Below are 25,186 nucleotides of genomic sequence, written 5' to 3'. Positions count from 1 at the left end.
ACAGTTCATTTTGTGGCTATTCGAAGTTACAGCAATACCCCCCCCCAAAAAAGTGACTTGCAACCATTTTTCACACTTAACAACTGTTGCAGCATCCGCATGGTCACATGTTCAAAATTCAGAAGCTTGTCAGCTGACTCATATTTATGACGGTTGCAGTGTCTCGGGGGTCATGTGATTCCCCTTTTGGGACCTGACGAGCAAAGTCAGTGGGGACGCCAGATTCACTCTATAAGCCAGGTTATTAACAACTGCAGTGATTCACTTAACAAATAGAATAGAATAGAATTGAATTGAATTCTTTATTGGCCAAGTGTGATTGGACACACAAGGAATTTCTCTTTGGTGCAGAAGCTCTCAGTGTACATAAAAGAAAAGATATGTTTATCAAGAATCATAAGGTACAACACTTAATGATAGTCATAGGGTACAAATAAGCAATCAGGAAACAATATCAATATAAATCGTAAGGATACAAGCAAAGTTACAGTCATGCAGTCATAAGGGAGGAGATGGGTGATGGGAACGATGAGAAGATTAATAGTAGTGCAGACTTAGTAACTAGTTTGACAATGTTGAGGGAATTATTTGTTTAGCAGAGTGATGGCGTTCGGGAAAAAACTGTCCCTGTGTCTAGTTGTTCTGTTGTGCAGTGCTCTATAGTGTCGTTTTGAGGGTAGGAGTTGAAACAGTTTATGTCCAGGATGTGGGGGGTCTGTAGATATTTTCACAGCCCTCTTTTTGACTCGTGCAGTATACAGGTCCTCAATGGAAGGCAGGTTGGTAGCCATTGTTTTTTCTGCAGTTCTAATTATCCTCTGAAGTCTGTGTCTGTCTTGTTGGGTTGCTTAGCCACACAAATTTGGGACTCAGTTGTGGTCATAAGCCAAGGACGCACCTGTATACATGTCATCTTCCGTCACAAATGAACTTAAGGAGGTTTTAAAAGACAGGAAAACATCAGCAAGTCGAATGATTATGCGAATGAGCTTGCCATGCTTCTCTCATGCCCACCTTACCAAGCTTTCAGAATGAAGAATATTAAGCTCGTTTGAAAGGTAGGATGTGGGCATATAACAATAACTGGAATGCTTGGTAATTTTGCTCTGGATTACCCTTTTCTCATTAGAGTATTGACAACTCTTCCGGTCGCTTCTTCATTAACAACAAAGAGAATTACACTGAACTCCGTATTGAGGGCCTCAAGATCGATGAAGATCCTGGGGATTACGAATGCAATGCCACCAACTCCATGGGCACGGCCGCCGAAATCACCATCCTGCGTGTACGCAGCCACTTGGCTCCTCTCTGGCCCTTCCTGGGGATTCTGGCAGAGATCATCATTCTTGTGGTTATCATAGTTGTTTATGAGAAAAGGAAGCGGCCAGATGAGGTTCCAGACGGTAAGTTTCTTCCACACTGCTGTGTTTGCCGGGAACCAGTCCCTTCTTCTTTTTCCTTGGGGAGCCTTCCTTTTAAAAACTTGGCGTTATCAACCCATGCTTCCAAAATTTCGGGCTGCTGAAGACTGCTGGGAAATCCTTGTCCCTCAGTCCTTGCATTTGAGCGGCCTTGACAGGAGGTACTGAAATATTTGTATCTTTGAAAAGGCTCTGTCAAATGAGGGGAAATCCAGGCAGTTCAAATGAATATAAAAGTTTTTTGCGAGCTTATGATCTTCGACAAGAACCTGAACGAGTAATGGTCAAGGGAAATTAGCGGGAATGAAGAATAGAAGGAATTCAAGGTGGGCTGGAGTTAGGTCTCTTCTGGGCACGGAGGGACTCGAGACTGATGATGTGTTTGACTCCTCCTTCCCTCATCCTGGTCGTGTCCTACAGACTTCTTTCTAGCATGTGAGACATTTTAAACAAATGTTGCTTGTTACTAAATTCACCCTGCCTAAATGCAGCTTCGGTCGGATACATACTGTGGTGCCTTGCTGGGGGGGAAGGATTGTTCATACTAATCGATAAAACTTTTTAAGATCTCTTGACTGCAGATACTTGCAACCTGCCTTTTGCATGAATAAGATCTAACGCTTTCAGTGACTAAAACTCATCGTAATGGAAAGCTTTTGCTCATACTTGCATTTGAAATGGTAGAGATGGGCAGCCTTTTGAAATTGTCCACTGAACCCCACAGACATCCCATAACCATGCCATAATCTTCTGCTTGAGACACCTTGGAGGGAGTGTCCATCTTAACTTTCTTCCTCCACTGAATGTGGCCCATTCTTCTCAGTATGGTTGTTTCTTTCCTTTTATTATTAATTGTGAGGAAATAGGGGTTTATCCTACCTTCTAACTCAGTGTTTCTCCATCTTAGCAAGAATAAGATAGGTGGACTTCAACTCTCAGAATTTTCCAGCCGGCTTTGGCTAGCTGAGGAATTTTGGGAGTTGAAGTCCACCCATTTTACAGTCACTAAGGCGCAGAAACACTCCTACCTGATAACTAGCTGCCTTTGTGGACCTGTCTATGACAGGCCATAGAGAGCATGGCTATGTCCATTCACAATTGAGGGTTGTCTGATTGTGTGTAAAATATTACTTTATGAGAAAAAATACAAAACCATGAACATGAACCGAAAATAAATGGCTTCTTTCTTTTAAATGGGGAAATTATTTTAGAAATAAATTGTTAATTTCCATCTAACATCTTGAAAAAGATGTTCATGAGATAAGGACTCATGTAGACAATACAGCACATTAAATTGCAATTACCGTATTTTTTGGAGTATAAGACGCACCTTTTTCCCCCAAAAAAGAGGGTGAAAATCTGGGTGCGTCTTATACTCTGAATGTAGCCCCGCCTAGCCTCCCAAACGGAGATTTCAGAGGCTGAAAGAAGCCTCTGAAAGAAGCTTCAGAAAAAAAGCTTCAGAAAGGCTTTTATCTAAAATAATATGGCAAGCAACAAAAGAAGAATCAGTAAAGGTTCTAACCCAACTATGTTAACAGATCTGGAGAATGACACACTAACTAACAGATCGGAAGAAGTTAATCTACATACCAATACCAAAAAAAGAAGATTGAACAGAGTACAGATAGTCCTTCAGAATAAAAGCCTCTGAAAGAAGCTTCAGAAAAAAAGGCCTTTTTTTCTGAAGCTGTTTCGGAGGCTTTCAGAGGCAGAAAAAAAGTTTTTTTTTGAAACAGAGTTTCAGAAGTTTCAGATGCAGGAAAAAAAAACAAGGCACAGAGCTCACAACCAAGGAACCTGTTGCTAAAATTCACCACTAGGAACAGCTGATTGGGGGTATTCCTCGAGGCTGATCCACCCACCAATTAGTTTTTTTCTTATTTTCCTCCCCAAAAACTAAGGTGCGTCTGATACTCAGGTGCGTCTGATACTCCGAAAAATACAGTATATAGAAACGAACACTGTCTGAACTTTACGATAATTCTGGACTAGCCATGTAAGATAAGATAATTTTTTAAAAAGCATGGTCCTGCCAATAGCAAATGCTGAAGGTGTCACAATGGATTCCATCTGACAGTCCTGTTTTTGCACAGCCACCTTGGCAAAGCGTTCAGCTTTTTGAAATGAGCAGGTCAAAGGGAAACTGCTTTGGTAAGTTCGTGTAAAAATGGGCCAGCATTTTTCTTATATGCATAAAATCCAGTAATTTATTTATTTAGGAAACTTATATAGCTACCTACTCGTTCACAGCGACTCTAGGAGGTTTACAAGCAATAAAAACATAGTAGAGAAAATAAAATAAAATAATAAAATAAAACAATAACCCCCACTTCCAATAAAGGCAGTTTTTGTTTTTCCAGTTTCCAAAAGTCTATTCCAGCTTGGGCATTAATTTTAGGTTGATCAACTGGAATGTAGTCTATATCTAGAAATATACAAGTCAATTTTTTAAACAGTTCCCAATCCCTCTTTTTAAAAAGGCCCTTTTTTATTTTATTGCTTCTCTAGTTTTCTATTTTATTGCTTCTCTAGTTAAACCAGCAGTAGCATTAACCGTGCTAACCATGACAGCTTAAACAGCGGCTCAAAGAAGATTGCTTGCTTGTATGTTTGTCTACTACCATGGACCAATGCAAGTTCTTTCCATTCAGCCAAAGGAGGTGGAAAGGATTGTCTGTTTCTGTCACAGCTTCCTTGGGCAAACAGCTTCTTGATAAGAAAAGATAAGAGGGTGGGCTGGCGGGGGAGGGGGGGTGGAGTTGCTAAGCCTCTTCACTTCTAACAAGATGCAAAGAGAATTGAGTTGGCGCCAGCTTTCAATTCGGCATGAAAGCAGTTGTGCATGGTCTTCTTTTGAACAGATGGTTTGGTTTGACAGCTGGATAAGCATTTGCTGACGCTGGACTGGTCTTCTCGTTTGAACACATTTCTAGACAGATGCATGTGCCAGGAATGTGTGTAGACATTCTTGAGAATCCCTTTGGTCTTCTTAATTGCTTGAAGAGTTTGCTTCCTGACTGTGACTGGGGATCTGGTGTTGGGACAATGGGGATATCCTTAAGGGATGTATTTTCCTCGCCTTTGCCATCGAAGCTTCCTTCTAAGCCTCGGAACTTCCTTCTTGAGTTTCTGAAGAACTTCATTTCAAGCCTTCCTATCTCTCAGGAATGAATGGCTGTTTTCCTTTTGCCCGTTTCAGTTTTTGCACTAACTGTCGAAGAGGGGACTCACACAGAATATACCAACAATCCGAAGAAGCCGCTGGGTCACTACTCCCAGCAATGATTAAAGCCAGGAAATGCTGAAGGAGAGCTTAAAGCCTAAAGCCCTCACTGCTTCATCAGTGGGTGTGCTCCTTCAGGTTTAGGGCCACAATGCATCCTTGGCAGGGGTGAAATCCAGCAGGTTCTGGCGAACCGGTAGCGGAAATTTTGAGCAGTTCGGAAAACCTGCAAATATCACCTCTGGCTGGCCCCAGAGTGGGGTGGGAATGGAGATTTTGCAGTATCCTTCCCCTGCCACGCCCACCAATCCCCTGTGTAAATGGAGGCCCATGACTAACAGAAATGATTTGTGAATAACAGTTACGCATAGCGGTTAGTTCAGTGTTTGACTTTGTCACAGTGAGCAATTAATATCAGGTCCAGGCCTGCCATCCTCATTGCCTGTAGGATCCCATTTTGAGCCTCAAAACAAAGAATAGGAAAGCTAGAAGCCACCCACGGGTAGTCCTCGACTTACACCAGTTCATTTAGTGACCGTTCAAAGTTACAACGGCACTGAAAAAAGTTACCTATGTCCAGTTTTCATACTTACGACTGTTGTAGCATCCCCATGGCCATGTGATCAGAATTCAGGCACTTGGCAATAGACTGACCCCCGCCCTATATAAATGGCCAGGACTTGACTGTAACTCTATTCTGAGCTCAAGGCAGTGTCCAAAGGCACCTCCATCTCCTACAACACCAAATCAGCCTAAAAATCATAAGGTTGCTTTATTCAAAAGGAATGTTTCACTTCATTGTTGACATATTTATGCCTTCTTTCTCTTGGTGAGATAGTTGTGTGCTGTGTGTGGAGAGTGTTCTTCGATTTAACTCCGTTCTGATGGTTTTGAGAATCAGGCTGGCCTCAGTAGATTCCTTTTGTACTCCCAATGACAAGGCAGACTGAATTGGGTCCAGGTGTACCTGAGACATCCTACTATTACCTGGGTATTCTCAGTGTAGCTGATGTTCCTTACGTGAAAACAGACGCTCATTCTTAACCTTGACTTTCCAACGTCCCAGATTTTGCTGTTCCTTGGAGCTACCCTGAGGAATTTCCTCCTCGGCTTGTCTTATGGGCAAGTTAACAGCCATTGATTCAGAGAGCGCAACATGCTGCAAATTTTGATGTATTGTATATAACACACATACTCCCTGCATGCTTTTGCTATGTTGTGCTGAAATTTAAAAAAGCAGTGATGTGTTTCTGCAATCATTGCTTACGAGACAGGCAGGGCAGGTCTTTGTGATCGTTTTCAACAACTCACTGGGCTGTAGCTTTTGTTACACAAACAGGGACATGCTTTTGTGTTACAGTCAAGCGGTTACTTTCCCTTCCTCTGGCCCTGTCCCTTTCTTCGTTCAAGTTATCAAGTCTAGTGTATGTACGATGGCTTCCGTGGGAAACATAAATCTTTCTATTGGATTAGTGATTAATCAACAAACACCTGCTTTTCTAGACGATGTGTGTTTTGAAGAAAGAAGGAAGTAAAAAAAAAAAAAAACTTAAGCTGGTTTTCTTCCAGTTCCTCTCTGTGTTAATTTCAGCCTAAGCCAAGGTAACCTGTTGTTTTCCTGTTTGAATTGTTTTGCAAGTTGAAATAAAAGAACGTATGATTATTATTATTTTTTTCTTGGCAGGGCAGCTGTTCCATTTTTACTGCATTTTGTACTAATACTGATTTTTCTTGGCTTGATCCTGGTTATAAGTAATAATGTGAAGAAAGCAATTTAAACAGTCCTCTTTTCCTTTCTTTCTTTCTTGTCACTTCGGCACTCATCTAATCGCCTTAGCAAAAAGTAGGTTACGCTTTGTGCTTTGCTTGTCTGAAAGCAGAGAAATTGTTGCCTGCCACTGAGGTTTTCTTGTACGCAAAACGCACAAAAAAAGCCAAAGCTTAATGAGCAGCTTTGTCCTTTATCCCAGGTGTTAATTTTTATCGATGCTCTTTCCAGCCGCTTGGATTGATTTGGCCAGAGGTTGCTATTGTTAAATAGTAGTAATGTCTCCGGTGCCTCCATAGGCAGGTTTCCATGGAGGAGGCCTCCTAACCCAAAGGCTTTTATATAATATATATAAATATATATATATAATATATAACATAATATATAATATATATTATGGTGTGCTATGTGATAAGGATTTGCTGCTAGGCTAGACAACTCAACAAACTGACTCTCCAGAAAATGGTAACCAAGTTGCCAAGGTAGAAGACTTAAATGAGTACACACTCAAACTGATGACTTCTTAGAATTCCTACAATATTAAATCTGCTAACTTTCACCTAAAAGCCAAATCCTTTCATTTATTTATTTTTTCTTGGGTTCAGGCTGTTGGATCAACCCTCCCAAATTAGGCTTTCTCCTTGTTCTCTTGTTTTTTGTTTTAATTTTGGGTACATAAGTGCAGTTACCAAATATGCTGTGCTTATATTACCCCATACCTTGTTAGTTTATTTGAGTGCAGCAAGCATAAACATTAACATATTGTGCTGCTTATAATTGTATTGCAGAAGTACTTACAAAGTGGAATACAACATAACACCTGAACCACGCAATAAAATCTAGAGAATTTCCATCGGGCCTTGTCCCTTAATGCTTCTTCAGAATTGGTTGTATGAATTGATACCTGGCTATCTTCATTAAAAAATACTATTTATGTATTCCATGCATTTCATTCTATTGATTCGATATGCTGATCCTAAACACTGTTTATCAAATGTCATGTCAAAGCTTCTGTTTTCCATTCTGATATCTGATTTAGAAAGGAAAGGAGCTGATCTTTATAGAGTTATCTTGAAAACATAAAACTGAATTTCCAGGGTTGCAGTTGATATGAACTGTGCTTAGAAGTCATTTTTTGTCTATTTGATGTATCTGGAATATTGTTTTGCTCTGTATATAAATGAATTCAGACCACTTAACTTTTTCAGATCTTTCTTTTGTATTAAAGTGATTTTTTTTCCTTAGTAAAAAATAAACGTTCATAAGATTCCAGGCTCCGGAAATACAGAAATGTACATATTAGATTTTACATAGCTTTGTATTTTGCACGTGTTTATCATAGATATATAAGAAAACATTTTGTTCTTGAAGACTTGCACGTATATGCGCATAGCTAGTATGCTTTTTTTTTAAGTCGGAAAAGACAGTTCTATAAAGATTTTAATACGTTGCATGTATGTGCATTGTAGCATACAATTGGGCTATTTATGGGAAATGTCCCCTAAAGTTTTTTTTTTTGTAAAGTATGTTTATTTTGTGCATTTGGGGCTATTGAAATGTTAATCAAATTATTCATAATAGTTTCAAGTATTCTTGGCTTTTACAGTAGTTTCCCCTGAAATATCTATGTATGTTTGCCTTTTGTCCATCCTCCTTCTAAACAACAGTATCCAATTTAATGTGATAGCATAATCTTCTGTAGGTTAGTTTTTACATGAAGTCCTCATTTAGCGACCATACGTAATACCAGCAACTTCGTTAAATATAGCGTTCACTAAGTGAAACCGTAACGGAGCTTACAATCTGGCTCCTGCTTTCTTTCGCCATATATACCTGGAAAGGTCACAGATGTAAAGATTGGCCCTCAAAGTACTTTCTCACCGCTGTCGTAACTTTTGAACCGTCGCTCAACGAGGCAGCCGCTAAACGAGTACTACCTGTCCTATTTAGGATCGTAGTTGGCATTGATTTACGGACCTCTGCAAGAAGACCCACTTAGCAACTGCACGTAACTGCACGTAATGCGGCCTCTATGGAAAAAAATGGGCATTTGTTTCCTTCTCTTTTCACACCTTTAGCTCAGGGGTCCCCAAACTTGCCGACTTTAAGGCTTGTGGACTTCAACTCCCAGAATTCTTAGCTCTTTCATTGGGAAAAGGTATTGCTAATGAAAGATAGAAGTTCCTTCCTTCACTTTCCCCGCCTGTTTCTAATATTTATTTTGCTCTTTCCTCGTCAGGTGACGTGACAGGTCAGAAATAAGAGACCTAGATCTAGACTAAGGGAGGGGTGTGGGGGAGATTTCCAGATCTAGGTCTCTTGAGAACATCTGTACGTGTGTACAATGCCTCCTCTGTGCTAGGGAAGAACAGAGGACAAAGGTATTTCTCCCCTGCCAACTCACGTTTACAGATTCCCACTTTATAAGCCTTTCTGTTCCTTTGGCAGAGGGGGGGAAAAAAACAAACAAAGCCAGGTTTAAAATAAAATGACCGATTAGCCTGGTCTTAAATCTCTTCCACCTTCCCCTGCGCCTAAGCAAAGTTCCTAAACCTCATTTTTTTTTTTTTAAAAAAAAAAACTGACTGTCCCATTTTTATACAGAGCGTATAGGATTTCTGCTTTGTCAAGTGTAAAAATTCAGCTTGAGTGGTGCGGTGGCCTAGAGGTGGAGCTCTCGCCTCACAATCAGGAGGCTGTGAGTTCAATCCTAGGTAAAGGCAGATATTTCTCTCTCTCTTTGGGCACAATGAGAATATATTATCTGCTGAACAAAACTCCGCATTGGCGACAGGAAGGGCATCCAGCCAGTAAATGCTCTGCTAGCTCCATTCAGTTGTTCAAACTCCAACCCGGCAAGGGATTATTGCGATCATTAAAAGAAGAAGATGATGACAATGTAAAAATTCAGTTTGTGATTTTAAACAAAAAAAAAAAAAAAAAAAACCCACCTGAGGCAGCTGCTTGGAAGCCATGTTTTTTTTTACATGCATGTATTTTTCAGAGGTCCTGCGTTTTGGTGGCGGACTAATTTCTTTTTGTATCCTAGAGCCAATGTGTAAAAATGAGAAGTTGGGAGTCTTTAACTTGATGACGTCAGTGGAATGAATGCAAGAGAGGCAACTGTAGTCTGAAAATTTGTAGCCAGATTGGAAGAGCATTAGGGAACTTTTTCTTAACTTGACCGCCCGGCTCAAATGCTAGCAAATTAGAGAATTAACTAGAACGTGCTGAGTAATATTGTTATTTGTCAGTTACTATGACTTCTTTTTTTTTTCCCCCTTTTCAATTGCATCATTCCTTTAAAAAAACGGTGGTAAGTGAGATGCTTTGCATGCTTTGGAGTTCGTCTATTCTCCGCTTCAGTCTATACAATGCACAGTTCATGACGTTAACACTTTTCCTTAGTTTTCTTCATTCCCTCTTACCACTAATTTGGGCTTCAGTTTGCTATCGAATCTCCATTTTTTTCTAATTTGTTCCATTCTTTTTTTTTTTTTTTTTTTCTTTCCCCCTCCCTTCCTATACTTGTGTTTCTCCCCTTTTCTGGTCAACTTCTCTAGGGCTCTGATCCTTTTTTTTTTTTCCTTTTTCTTTTCTTTTTTTTGTCTTGTCACGTCCTGTATATGGTGGGATCGATTTTTGCAAAGGTGTGCCGTGGCTGTAACCCAGGAGGCTATTGATCGAGAAAGACTTTCTATAACAGCCACGCTTGACTTGACTGGGCATAGAAAGGAGAAATGGCCAGTCCCACGATAAAGAGTTGCACATCAATCGAACAGGACCCTCCCCCCCCCACCTCTCCCCGAGCTCTGCCAACCTAATGCATTCATGTTAGAGCATCCATCTTGCTTCCTCATGTAAAGTCCGAAGCCAGTCTTGTTCCATTTGTAAACTCATTCTTGTCCCACCTCCTCCGTGTTTGAGGACCGCTCTTGTCTCAGGTGGCATAAGTTGGAGTTTTGTTCAAGAATGCGTTAGCCAAACGCTCACACACACACACACACACACACACACACACACCCTTCCTCCTCCCCAAAAAAACCACCCTTGTTTCAGGTGTGATTGAAGCGAGGTTTCGAATGGCAGAATGGTGGTTTTGGAACACGGCACTAACCCCTAACCCTGCTAATTCCCGAAAACTAAGGATGTTCCTGAATGTCAGCACCAGCAAAGTTTTCTATATTAGAGCGTCTCTAGCTCAGGCTGCCTTTGAGATCTTTCAGGCCGGGGCGGGATTGAAAGATGTTTGTCGGGAGGGGCAGCTTAGTTCTTTATCGTACTGTGCTTCCATGTTTCCAAATCAGATGTGTCTCTGTATATCTCCACTGTATATACAGCACATTGATGTCTGATTGTCCTTACTAGTCCTAGTTCTTTGTACCTTGTTCTGATAGTTTGCTGTGAGTAGCAGACTTCTGTGGATACTGGTGTGTTATTTTGACTGTCCAGCTGTTAGTTTGTGGTTAGCTCTTTTTTTTTTTCTTTTTTTCTTTTGTTCTTCCTTTTTTTTCCCCCCCTCGTTCTGGTAACTGTGCTGGCGGGTGGCTTAGCCACTCCGTTGCCTTCAAGGTACTGATGGAGTAATGTTCAGCTTGGTCCAACATTACTCCTAGTGTGTGCTCATGCAGTTGCTTACACTGTTTAAAAGACTGTAGTTTCCATAAATGCTTTGTGTGCCTTAAAGTCCCCTTGTGGAATCCTGCTGAGTTTGTATCCAAACCACAAATTTATAAGAAAACTTCTTCTTCTTTTTTTTAGCTTGCCAACTATCTTATCAATAAATAAACTAGCGATGTAATGCAGAACAGGTTGCTAACGGAAGGTATTCTTATGGATTGGGGTTATTTTTTTAATTGCTTAAAATGTGCCTCTCTTTTTACTCCGTGTAAGGTAAAGTACAAATGAAATAAAGCACAAAGGAGTTGATCACGAAGAAGCCTACATGAAAAGGGACAAGTTGATTATTATTATTATTTTCCTAATCTTCAAAAAATTTATAAAGGGATAAATTTCTGGCCCTCCCAGGTAACAAGCTGAAGTGTCTGTGATGTGTAATAACTACTGGGTAATATCATTTGTGTATGAAATCACAGCAAAAGCTTGCTGCTTTTGGAGGGGCTGCTTTGTGTCAGTCAAAATTCTGAAATATTTTATTCAGGACTTCAAGCAAAAGTGTCTGAAAGAGACAGGAATTCACACACAAAAATCATGTACCAAGCATTTCTGGGGAGAGTCAGATGGTGGGAAAATAAAGCATTGATTTTAGAAACAAACAGCAGGATTTTACAACTGAAATGTTGGTTTGTCTTCTCATCTCTCTTGTAAGATTGAACCACTGGAATTTGGGGACAAGATGAGTTATGTATCCACATTTGCAAGAATCTGTCCACTTAACAGTTGCATTTTTCAACGATAAGCATTCAAAAAGTGTTGACTGAAATGATTTTGAACCAACCTACTTTGTCATCTAAACTCAAATCCAGGAGAAAAAAAAAAATCCCTTCATGAAATCTTTGCAATTTCAAACGGAATGGCCTTTTAGATAAAGCTGTTTATTGGTAGACAATGATTTTTGTACTTACCCCACAAAATTTTACCTCAGAACCTGAAAGCTTTTTTTTTTTCCCTCTTCTCTTCTTTCCTTCATTGGATCACCATCCATCGTCTTGCAGATGATGAACCAGCTGGGCCAATGTAAGTATTTTACGGACCTGATCTTCCTATCGCAGTCCGTATTGTGCTCTTAAATGTTCCATCTTTCAGGCAAATATATATGAAAGGAAAGCAAGATATTCCAAGGCGATGAAGAAGGGGTGAAATCCAGCAGGTTCTAACAGATTCTGGAGAACCAGTAGCAGAAATTTTGAGAAGTTCGGAGAACCAGCAGATACCACCTCTGGCTGGCCCCAGAGTGGGGTGGGAATGGGGATTTTGCAGTATCCTTCCCCTGCCACGCCCACCAAGCCACGCCCATAGAACCGGTAGGGAAAATTTTTGAATTTCACTCCTGGTGAAATTCTTTCGAGAGTTAGCATATGACAAACACTTCCACGTTGCAGAGAAAAGTCCTGGGTATCATCCAAAAGCACTGCTTCTCAAATCTTGGCCATTTTAAGATATGTGGACTTCAATCCCCAGAATTCCCCAGGGATGTGATGTTCAAGAAACTGTCACGTTGATCTTTTTGTTTGTTTGTTTACTCTGGCCTTTTAAATCTCATTGTAGATCAGTCGAGATGTTTTTGCATGTAATCTTAACTGTCAGAAAAGGGAGGAGCAATAGAAGGGGGAATGTCGGTGGGGTTGCCATCTTGAACAGAGTTATTTTGGGGAGGGGGAGGATTACATAGAACAAATCCTTGAGAGTGGTACTTTTAAAAATAACAATATTAACAAATAACTGGGACAGAAACCAGTGCATTGTACACAAGTGAATGTGATTGGAAATGATGCATTCAGCTGCCACTAAAATGATTGTTCTGGGAAGCCATCTCTGTTCTGTCCACAAGGTTTTACAGTGGTTTATATCAGTGCTTCTCAACCTCAGCAACTTGAAGATGTGTAGGCTTTAACTTCCCAAATTCCCCATCTTAAAGTTGCTGAAATTCAGAAACACTGATCTAATGGCCCCTTCCCTTCCCTTCCTCCTTTCCTTTCCTTTCCTTTCCTTTCCTTTCCTTTCCTTTCCTTTCCTTTCCTTTCCTTTCCTTTCCTTCCCTTCCCTTCCCTTCCCTTCCCTTCCCTTCCCTTCCCTTTCATTTCCTTTTCCCTTCCTCTTCTTCCCTTCCCTTCTCTTCCCTTCATCATGTGGTAAATATTGTTTTGTTCACAACTTCAGTTTTCTCCCAACTTAATTTGGATGTCATTTTGTTTTCATAGGAAAACTAATTCCACAAACAACCATAAAGATAAAAATCTACGCCAGAGGAACACAAATTAAAAGCAGTGCTTATGTAAGTTTGTATAAAAAGTTTCTCAAAACTGTGTTTTCATATTTATTTATTTACTTAATTATTTATCCACCCCTGTGTTTTTGAAAGTGAAGGGGCTAAATATAATTTGCATAAGTCTGAGTCATTTGTATATCAGAAGTTATTTGCAGGTTAAGTGGCACTAATGCTGAATATAGAATCAGCCCTCCTCCTGAATATTTTTTTTACACATTTTTGGCTGGAAGGACAATAAAAATCGGACCCACATCACACACAGATCGGGCACATCTATACAGGATTATAATGATCCAGTGTGGCATGCCTCTCTAAAAAATATTGGTGAGCCTCTTTTAAAAAAAAAAAACGATTCCACTTTTTTTTTCAACTAAACGAAGAAAACCCATTGTTTATGGTTTCTATAGTTGGTTGTTGTCAGCTTTCCTGACAACAACCAACTTGTAACAAAAGCTTCTTTTTATATTCTTCCACCTCTATATTTGTGTTCAGAACTCCTTTTTTGCTGATTTCTGAGAAAGTGGGGTGGGCCTATAATTTTGTTTTAGCTTATTGCAATTAGGAATTTCAAGCCATGGCTAATTGTGATTTGTTTTTCAGAGTTTTACGTTTGAGAGACTGATAGAAATGCCGCCTGCTAGGCTGAATATCCGATGGATGATTTACAAACTCCATTTTTCTCTGATGCTTTTCTTTGAAGTGAGCAATGGTGACTGTCTCAAGCATGCCTTATTTAGCCGATACTTTTACTAACGCTTCAGAATAGAGGATGTAAACTATTCTGGGCTTGATGTGCTGTGGGAATGTTGCTTTTTTCCCCCGCTTTGAGAACATTTAAGTATTATAAGTAAGAAATCCAGTCATGCATGCAGCAAATCTTTTTTTTTTTTTAACTTAAAACGTAGCTGTTAAAAATTAGCTCTGAAATGCACCTGCTGCCATCTAGTGAAAACCTTTTGTAAAGTACAGCGAAACCTAAAATATATACAGTATATATTTATATTTGGAGGGTGGGGAAACCAAACTACAGTGAGTATTTGATTTTTAAGCTGCTGAATTCATTCCTTATATTGTACGTATGAGAGATTTATGTCCAAGTATGTAGGAGGAATAATATAAATCTACATTTGTCCTAAGGGCTCAATCTGTACAGAAAGAATGAAATATCCTATAATTATATAAAATGCAGGATTTAGGGGTAGTCCAAAGGTGACAATGGAATACAGTGAGACAGTTTTGTTTATATACATATTATAATGGCTTTAATTTTGTTTTTCCTTAAATCGTGTATATTTCTCATCTTTTTTTTTTCTTTTTTTTTGCACTGATGGGTTCACAATCTTGTATATTCAATTCAGGCCGAATTTTATAATGTCTTCTCTCTCTTTTTTTTTTTTTTTTTGTTTGTTTGTTTTAATGCTGTTGGAAACAGCATCACGGCATGGTGATTTTCTATGCAACTGGTTCGTTTCAGTTTTGACATTCATTCATGTTGATTTAGGATGACTGTAGAATCACAGACATTACTGGGTTCTTAGACTATGGGCGTACTTGTAGATGCATGAAACTCGTGGTGTGTAAAATTGTTGAAGTGCAACAATAATGTATAAAAGGGATTCCACTGTTTTTAAAAATAAAAGCTAAATAAAACCCCAGCTCTGGGACCATTTTTAAATTGGAATGTTCCTGATCAAATGAGGTGGCTTCGTGTCATTCTTAGTCCTTTACTGTCTCCTCAAACAGTTAAATCAAATCAAACCTTTATTGTCAATGCACAACATGTGTACAGTGAGATTGAATGAGCCTCCCTTGGTGCAGCCCCTCCCAAAAAAACAGAATACATCTCAATAACTCAATAAGTAAAAGAAAGAGAATCCCTAAACCCAAATAAGTAATAACTGGCACGCATTCCCATATTCATACATACATACATACATACATAAAACATTATATTATATTACACCGGTATGAACATGTTGCACGTTATGCTGGCCCTGCAAGTCTATCCTATTAAACCTAATTGTGGTGTTACGTTGTGTTCAGAAGTCTTGATGGCCCATGGAAAAAAGCTATTTTTCAGCCTGTTCGTTCGGCTGGCTATGCTTCTCTATCTCCTGCCCGGTTGGTAGGAGAGTAAAGAAGTGCTGACCAGGGTGTGAATCATCCCTGAGGATTTTCCTCACTCTGCTAAGGCAGTGGGTCCTGGCGATTTCGTCCAGTGGGGTCAGGGGGGCAGCCCATGATTTTTTTTGTCACCCTCTGCAATGCCTTTCTGTCCGCAGCTGTCAAGCCAGCACACTATACCGTAACACAATACGTGAGGACACTTTCTATCGTAGACCGGTAGAAGGAAGTCATCAGTTGTTGTTCCACCTGATTTTTCTACCAGACCCTAAGGAAATGGAGTCTCTGTTGAGCCTTCATGACTACCTGGAATGTGTTATTTTTCCAGGTGAGATCTTGGGTAAAGTGACAGTCCTGTTCCTTGAGGTTATACAGGGGACGCTCGGCTGTTCTCAAAATCCTGATAGCGTTTCATCCGTTTCTCCACCTTGCCTACAAATGCAAGGAAGATGTTCTCAAAAGAGACACGGTCTAAATCAATTTGTGGAGCCTCAAATATTGCTGGGTTTCTTCCCTTATCCACGTTGATTAAGATCGACAGGAGTTGACGCTTTAACGTGTTCCTTCAAAATACAGGAGGAAGTCGGTCTTCCCCGCTTGATGTACGTGGACTACAATTCTCATAAGTCTCTGTAAAATAAGTTCACAAGACATTCTCAGCAGGTCAAGTAGGATTCCTTCTACGGCTGCATCCATCATCTTAAAACATACCTCAGCAAAATACAGCATTGAAAGGCAAATTATTACAGTAATTGCATATTTTGTCTTACATTGAGATCAAAATTCCCGTGTCCCCCTATGTCTACCTTGAAGTGCCAGGTCTTGATAAGCCTTCCAGAATCCTCAGTCAAGTCAGTTTTTCAAAAGAAAGTAAGCAACACCTCACCATCAACTTTGGTTCTGGGATCTGGTTGGGATCCGGAGGCTACTTGCCAGTGGTGAAACCTCTGAAGTCTGTTTCCGGTTCTCTGAGTCTGCTACCGATCGTGTGCTTTGTGTGTGCATGTGTACTTTGCGTGCATTCGCGCCTGAGGCACACCCGCACAGCGCTAAAAAAAAAAAAAAAATTCAAATTTTTTTTTTAAAATCTTCCGAGTCTGCAAAGGTAAGTAGAACAGTGAGGGAGGGGAATCTGCTGTGCCACACGATTTAGATTAACTAGAAAGCAGGAAATCCGACGATTCTAGCTAATATAAATCACACATCACAGCTGATCATCGCCCAGCTGATCATCAGAAATACCAGTTCAGCCAAACCTATAGTAATTTTTACTACCGGTTCGCCCGAACTGGTCCGAACCAGTAGGATCTCACCCATTCCACCAGGTCAGGTATGGAGGGTGCACTCCTGGTCCCTTCCCTAAGTGGTGCCATCTAGGAGAACCTGGAAGTCCACCTCTTTGTAACTGCCCCTGCCCTGTGGAGTATCTTTCTCCCAGAGATCCAAGCAGGCCCTCAACCTCCTTGCCTTCTAGAAAGCCTTGAAGAGGTGGCTCTTCCCACAAGCGTTAGGCTAGAATGAGACTGGAGCCCAGTCGATGGCACAAGGATGTATGGGAGAGGTGTCAACTGCCCAACAAGTGAACCCAAAATATGGAAGCTCTCTGGGGAGCTTTGAATTCCCTCTCTTGCTCTCAGCCCAGCCTACCTACCTCACAGGATTGTTGTAGGGAAAACAGAGGTGGGAGTGTGACATAACGTTCGCCCCTTTGAGTTCTTTCTAAAGTAAGATTCTTAACTTTTGAAAACGTCGCTTTTCAGAGAGGTGGGCAGCAAATTTAATAAAGGGCTGGATAAAAGAAAAAAAAGAGTGTATATTCATATTCCATTTCTCCCCCCACCCCTTTCCCAATCTCATCTAAGACAGCTTTATTGTCCATTAAGTCCACATTAAAATAACACCTTCCCTTGTCCGGTTCTACCTTCCGGTGGCTGCACCTTGCTCTTTTCCCATGCGAGACCTTCCCTTGCCCTTTGCTTGGCGTGTTTTGTCGTTCCCTGCTGTGACTTTGTCACATTTCTCGGGCTCCGGTTCCTTCTTCCACCCAGCTGCTGTTGGAATCCCTGGGGCCATGTTGAGCAGCCTCTTGCAGGCTGCATTGAAAAACCTTCCCTCTGCCTTTGCAGAAAATGACATTTCGCTTCTCATTTTTCTGAGTATACTCAGCAGGCATTAAGATAAAACATCTATTCTGGGTATCTCCAGGCAACATTTGAAAAGCCAAGGCTAACATGCTTGTAAAATATGCCACAATAGAACATCCTTTGCTGCATGTCTTAAATGTTTGCTCCTTTCTTTCCTTCCTTCCTTCCTTCCTTCCTTCCTTCCTTCCTTCCTTCCTTCCTTCTTTGTCCCTTTTTTCTTCCTTTCCTCCCTCCCTCCTTTATTCCTCTTCCTTCCCTCCCCCTTTGTCCCTTTTTTCTTTCTTCCTCCCTCCCTCCCTCTCTCCCTCCTTTATTCCTCTTCCTTCCTTCCCTCCCCCTTTGTCCCTTTTTTCTTTCTTCCTTCCTCCCTCTCCCTCCCTCCTTTACTCCTCTTCCTTCCCTCCCCCTTTGTCCCTTTTTCTTCCTTTCCTCCCTCCCTCCTTTATTCCTCTTCCTTCCTTCCCTCCCCCTTTGTCCCTTTTTTCTTTCTTCCTTTCTTCCTCCCTCTCTCTCTCCCTCCCTCCTTTACTCCTCTTCCTTCCCTCCCCCTTTGTCCCTTTTTCTTCCCTCCCTCCCTCCCTCCTTTATTCCTCTTCCTTCCTTCCCTCCTCCTTTGACCCTTTTTTCTTCCTTCCCCCCTCCCTCTCTCTCCCTCCCTCCCTCCCTCCTTTATTCCTCTTCCTTGCTTGTTAGTCACTTTTGCTGTCCAAGAAATACAGGTCATCCTCGACTTAACGACCACGATTGAGCCCAAAATGTCTGTGGTTAGGTGAGTCATTTGTTAAGTGAGGGTTTCCCTTCATTTTACGACCTTTCTTGCCTCGGTTGTTAAGCGAATCCTTGCAGCGGATCAGTCAGTAACATGGTTGTTAAGCGAATCTGGCTTCCCCATTGACTTTGCTTCTTGGAAGGTCACCGAAGGGAACCCAGTGAACCCAGGGACACTGTGACCGTCACAAGTATGAACCAGTTGCCAAGCGTAATGAGTTTTGATCACGTGATCGCGGGGATGCTTCAGAGGTCGTAAGTCACTTTTTTCCAGTGCCATTATAGCTTTCAAGGGTCACTAAAGAAAACCATTGTAAGTCAAGGACGTATCTTCGGCACCGCAGCTCAAACGAGTCGAATGCAGAATGAACGACAGCAGCTCCAAACCACGAGGCTCCTCCCTTTCTTTCGTTTGATTGACACACATCACAAAAGCTGCTCGTGGTGCCCAAAAGACACAAATTTGACAAATTTCTGCCTGTTTTGCCTGGGCTAAATCAGGAGAGCCTCTTGATGCAGGTGAAGGAGGAAAGTGCAAAAGTTGGCTTGAAACTCAACATTAAGAAAATTAAGATCATGGCATCCGATCCTCTCAATTCCTGGCAAATAAATGGGGAAAGAAATGGAGGTAGTGATGATTTTATTTTCCTGGGCTCCAAGATTACTGCAGATGGGGACTGCAGCCAAGAAATTAAAAGACACTTGCTCCTGGGGAGGAAAGCCATGGCAAATCTAGACAGCATTCTAAAAAGCAGGGACATCACCCTGCCAACAAATGTGCGTATAGTCAAGGCGATGGTTTTCCCAGTTGCAATGGATGGCTGTGAAAGTTGGACCATAAGGAAGGCTGAGCGCCAAAGAATGGAGGCCTTCAAACTCTGGTGCTGGAGAAGACTCCTGCGAGTCCCTTGGACTGCAAGGCGATCCAACTGATCAGTCCTAGAGGAGATCAGCCCTGACTGCTCTTTAAAAGGCCAGATCCTGAAGAGGAAACTCAAATGCTTTGGCCACCTAATGAGAAGGAAGGACTCCCTGGAGAAGAGCCTAATGCTGGGAACGATGGAGGGCAAAAGAAGGAGGGGACGTCAGAGAACGAGGTGGCTGGATGGAGTCACTGAAGCAGTCGGCGTGAGCTTAAATGGACTCCAGAGGATGGTAGAGGACAGGAAGGCCTGGAGGAACGTTGTCCAAGGGGTCGCGATGGGTCCGACACGACTTCGCAACTAACCACAACAAATCAGGAGGAGGACAGAACCAGCTTTCCTCACTAGGTGGCACTGTCGCACCTCCCAGGAAAATGTGAGAAGTTGCTATGAAAATTCTCATCCCTCACCCCCCCAGCAGACTTTATTTCTGCAGGCAACTTTTAGCGCTAGAATAAATACGGAAGGGAAAAAGAAAGCTAAGTTTCCAGCTCAGGTGACTTTTGCTAATAACGATAACTGACGCGTTCTTTTTGCATTTTGTTTTGTTTTGCTTTCATTATGATTATATACTCGTGCAATATACAGATCCTCAATGGAAGGCAGATTGGTAGTAACTGTTTTTTCTGCAGTTCTAATGATCCTCTGAAGTCTGTGTCTGTCTTGTTGGGTTGCAGAACCAAACCAGGCAATTATGGAGGTGCAGATGACAGACTCAATCATTCCTCTGTAGAAGTGGATCAGCAGCTCCTTGGGCAGTTTGAGCTTCCTGAGTTGGCGCAGAAAGAACATTCTTTGTTGGGCTTTTTTGATGACGTTTTTGATGTTGGGTGTCCATTTTAAGTCATGAGATATGGTAGAACCTAGAAATTTGAAGGTCTCTACTGTTGATACTGTATTGTCTAGTATTGTGAGAGGTGGTTGTATGGGTAAATATCTATCTATCTATCTATCTATCTATCTATCTATCTATCTATCTATCATCTATCTATCTATCATCCATCTGTCATCTATCTCTATCTATCTCTATCTCTATCTATCTATCTAACTATCTATCTATCATCCATCTGTCATCTATCATATATCTCTGATAGCCTGCAGTACTGCTCTCTAACCACTGTGCCACCCTGGCGCTTTTAATTTTAGTGGTTAATTAATTTTAAATAGTTTATATCAGTTGTATCAGACAGCTTCATATTCAGAGGGCAAGAGAATTAATACTCATGGCTCATATCATTTCCTTTGTCTATGAACAATGGTGTCTATAACATCATCCTTTGTCTGATGTTTTGTGCATCTTCCTCCATCTGGGAAATTGAGACCTACTGATGGGAGAGCTTGAAAAAAAAATACTTATATTTTTTTTCCTCCAAGTAACCTCATCTCAAGTATCTATTATATACTAGAGTGCAGAAAAATGAGCCGAAGCCCATCAAGATATTAGCTAGGAATGGTAGCTGCTCTTTCACTCTCTTTTAAGGTATCTTTTTTTTAAAAAAAAAATAAAAATTGGGATCTAATTTCAAACAGAGGCATTTATTTATTGTTTTTCCCTAAGCTTTCTCTGCACTCTTTTCTCCATTTTTCCCCCTCACCGTAAGAGACCGGAGAGATGGGCTGAGCTTCAAAATGTGTTTGGTGATGCCACCTTGATATCAAGGCAGAGGAGAGCAACCGGGATGATTAGGGGACTGGAGACTAAAACATATGAAGGACAGTTACAGGAACTGGGCATGGCTAGTCTATTGAATAGCGTTCCATGTGCTTTTGGCATTTAGTCATGCCAGCCACATGACCACGGAGACATCTTCGGACAGTGCTGGCTCTTCGGCTTTGAAACAGAGATGACCACCGCCCCCTAGAGTCGGGAACGAGTAGCACATATGTGCGAGGGGAACCTTTACCTTTAGTCTAGTGAGGAGAAGGACCAGGGGAGACAGGATAGCAGCCTTCCAATATTTGAGGGGCTGCCACAGAGAGGAGGGGGTCAAGCTATTTTCCAAGGCACCTGAAGGCCAGACAAGGAATAATGGATGGAAACTGACCAAGGAGAGATTCAACCTGGAAATAAGGAGGAATTTTCTGACAGAACAATCAACCAACGGAACAGAAGTTGCCTTTGGAAGTTGTGGGAGCTTCATCACTGGAGGCTTTCAAGAAGAGACTGGACTGCCATCTGTCAGAAATGGTGTAGGGTTTCCTGGTTAAGCAGGAGGTTGGACTAGATGACCTACGAGGTCCCTTCCAACTCTGTTAATCTGATCTAATCTAAGCCTGCCAGGCATCTGCTAATATTTGAAGTGTAATGTGGAAACATTCAAGATACATAGAACTTCACTTCCTTGGTCATCTCATGGGCTTTCTACTTAAGGCAGGTCTCGAACTCACACCCTAGATTCACGTCCTGGTTAATTATTTTATTTTATTTTTTAACCTTTTAAGCGGGACCCCAAATATTTTTCTTAGGAGCAGGGCAAAATCATTGATAACTCAACTTCAGGAGTACACAATGGGTTTTGATCTCCTACACTTTGAATCTTCATCTTTTTTGGGAGACTTCCAAATTTAAACAGACGAAATCAAAGAAGGTTTCATTTTAGGAAGATTGTGATTTTTTTTTATTTTTTTTTAAATTTTTTAATTTGATTTATATGCCGCCCTTCTCCGGAGACTCAGGGCGGCTTACAATGCGTTAAGCAATAGCCTTCATTCTTTTGTATATTTTATACAAAGTCAGCTTATTGCCCCCACAAACTGGGTCCTCAATTTACCCACCTTAGAAAGGATGAAAGGCTGAGTCAACCTTGAGCCTTGGCAAGATTCGAACCTGCAGTAATTGCAGGCAGCTGGTCTTAATATCCAGCTTAATAACAGGGTGCCTTAGACCACTGTACTACAAGGCTCTTATGACTTTACCTCCTTCTTAAAGAGTTCAGATGCAAGATAGCTTTCACCCGACAACCATTGGAAACGTGGAGGGAACGTGTAAAATAAAATAAAATAAAAATAATAAAAAATTGGAAGGGAAGAAATACCGTTTTTACAAAACATTTATCAGATGCTCAGAACTGTTTTCAGATGGCCAGATGGAGCTTCTGCTCTTTTTTTAGACTACAGAGGGAAGCAGATTTTTGAATCTCGTTTCCTTTCCAGCCACTCAGAATGGTCATTCTGTTGATGTTCAGTGCTGAAATCTGAACCGGTTTGCTGGCTGCGCACCAAACACGCACTGCGCATCCGAATAGGTTGTAAAAAAATGCTTTTAAAAGTAAAAAAAAAAAAAAGGCTCTGACGATCGCGCAGCTCAGCTATGATCATCAGAGCCTTTTTTTTTTTGTACTTTTAAAAGCAAATAGCAAAACCTTCTGCGCATGCGCAGAGGGTACAAAACACATTACTTCCTGGTTAAAACCAGGAAGTAACGACAACCGGGCGGGTGGGTGGAACCTCGCACCGTGATCGCTACCGGTTCTCTGAACCACCCGCCACGATTGCTACCAGATCGGGTGATCCGGTCCGAACCGGGAACATTTCACCCCAATTGTGTTCTTATAAAATGAGCTCTTATGTTCATGGTAAGCAGAGACTCAAAGCAACGAGAATTTCCATGCTACCGTGTTTCCCCGAAAATATGACCTACTCGGAAATTAAATCCTAGCTTGATTTTTAAATGTGCACCCAATATAAGCCCTACCCCCTCCCAAAATAAGCCCTAATTAAGACCCCGCCCACTCCAGGGTGCACGGATAAAAATTTAGCTAGGGTGGGAATGGGGGGTTGGAGCTGCCCTACTACTTACCTGTGGACAGTTGCAGCCAGGCCTCACATACCCTGACTGTCAGGGGTGGAATCCAGCAGGTTCTGACAGGTTCTGGAGAACTGGTAGCGGAAATTTTGAGCAGTTTGGAGAACCAGCAAATGCCACCTCTGGTTGGCCTCAGAGTGGGGGTGGAAATGGAGATTTTGCAATATCCTTCCCCCAGGTGGGAATGGAGATTTTGCAGTATCCTTCCCCTGGAGTGGGGTGGGAATGGAGATTCTGCAGTATCCTTCCCCTGCCACGCCCACCAAGCCACGCCCACAGAACCGGTAGGGAAAAAATTTGGATTTCATCACTGTCCTGACACCACCTGCCTTGCCGGCCCATTTCTTCTGCAGCCGGGAAGGCTTTCCTGAAGGCCTTTGTAGCCGGTAACAGAGCTCCGGATCAATCTGGAGCTCTGTTATCGGCTGCAGAGACCTTCCCGGAAAGCCTTGCTAGCCGAAGAAGTTCCTGAAGGCCTCTGACAGTGAAAAGGAGGCCAGGGGTGACACACACACAAGTGAGGTGAGTCAGTGGATGATGTCCCCCCCCCCCGAAAATAAGACCTGGTGCCTTTTTTTGGTGGCAAAAAAAATATATATAAGACAGGGTCTTATTTTTGGAGAAACATGGTATTTTCTCTCATCCTTTCATGAATTTGCTCTCCCTCCCCAACTGTCTCTAATGAGAGTGACTTTAGCAAAGTGTGGCCCAAACACGTTCCACAAGATAATCACCTGGCAAAATTTGGTTGGTATGATCTTACATATAGCTCTTATGAATGGAATGCATTCAAAGAAAAGGCAAGAGAGTCGAGGTGGTGCAGTGGTTAGAGTGCAGTACTGCAGCTACTTCAGCTGACTGCTAGTTCAGCAGATCAGCGGATCAAATCTCACCGGCTCAAGGTTGACTCAGCCTTCCATCCTTCCGAGGTGGGTAAAATGAGGACCCAGATTGTTGGGGGCAATATGCTATTTAGTAGACTGTCAATTGTTGTAAGCCGCCCAGAGTCCTCGGAGAGTGGGCGGCATAGAAAAATAAATAAATAAATAAATAAATAAATAAATAAATAAATAAATAAATAAATAAATATCAACTCTATTCAGCCTCTTCTGGAAGGATAAGGATAAGGATAAGGATAAGGATAATTTTATTTCTATACCGCCCCTCTCCCGAAGGACTCGGGGCGGTGTACAGCCAGGTAAAAACACAATACAAATATCACAATTTAAATTTAAAAAAATTATTAAAAGTATTGCATTTAAGGCCAATTAACTAAAAAACCCAAAAATTTAAGAATTCCAAATTTAAAACTCAATTATGAAGCTAGCCCTGCCTGTCGGAAGAGCAGGGTCTTAAGAGCACAAGATCGCTTCAGCGACCGATTGCGGAGCCATCAATCCTGACTTTCGTTCTGTTCTGTTGGCTCGTTTTATTGTGCCACAGATTCCGTTGTGCGAGTTTGTGTCGTCGATGTGTTTTTAGACTTGTGAAACTGCCTGGAGTCGAACCCAACTGTGGGAGTGACTCCATTTCATAAATAGAAATAAAAAGAAAACTCCTTCTGGCCAAACAGATCCGGTGAGAAACTGAGAAGCTGCAAATCTGTTTAATAAATAAATTAATAGCCACCATCCCTCTTCATATCCATATGCAAACACACACACACACACACACACACACACACACACACACACACCACACCTACTGACTTTTCTTGGACAGCCTCCAGCCTAGAATGGAAGCCGCATCTCAAAAGTCTTCCTTTGTGGTCTGGCAACTCAACCTTATACTGAGCTCTCCATGGTCCTGAACATCAATTTGATAAGTGAGGTCGGAGGAGGGAAGAGGAAGAAGAGGAAGCGGGAGAGGAGGAGGAAGAGGAGGAACAAGAAGAAGAAGAGGAGGAGGGAAGAGGAAGCAGGAGGGGAGGGAAGGAGGAAGAGAGAAGAAGAGGAGGAGGAACAAGAAGAAGAGGAAACGGGAGGGGAGGAGGGAGAGGAAGAGGAGGAACAAGAAGAGGAGAAGGGAAGAGGAAGAAGAAGAGGAAGAGGAGGAGGA

General features: G+C 41.7%; 1 protein-coding gene across 3 annotated transcripts in view; it reads left to right on the top strand.

The window, feature by feature from the left end:
- Positions 1-15,019, top strand: part of NPTN (neuroplastin) — a 29,899-nt gene extending 14,880 nt beyond the window's left edge. For all 3 annotated transcript variants that reach the window (XM_087878266.1, XM_034409573.3, XM_034409576.3), the window contains 4 exons: positions 1,130-1,403; positions 12,091-12,112; positions 13,297-13,370; positions 13,965-15,019. In XM_087878266.1, the coding sequence (XP_087734392.1) occupies positions 1,130-1,403; positions 12,091-12,112; positions 13,297-13,357 (357 nt within the window). In that variant the 3' untranslated portion in view covers positions 13,358-13,370; positions 13,965-15,019. The remainder of the gene's footprint in view (positions 1-1,129; positions 1,404-12,090; positions 12,113-13,296; positions 13,371-13,964) is intronic.
- The last annotated feature ends 10,167 nt before the right edge of the window (positions 15,020-25,186 follow it).

This window comes from Pantherophis guttatus, chromosome 13 (assembly GCF_059756535.1).
Source record: "Pantherophis guttatus breed Tessera chromosome 13, ASM5975653v1, whole genome shotgun sequence".
Classification (NCBI taxonomy): Eukaryota; Metazoa; Chordata; class Lepidosauria; order Squamata; family Colubridae; genus Pantherophis; species Pantherophis guttatus.
The sequence above is the reverse complement of the archived record's forward strand: the minus strand, read 5'-3'. Positions and strand labels throughout refer to the sequence as shown.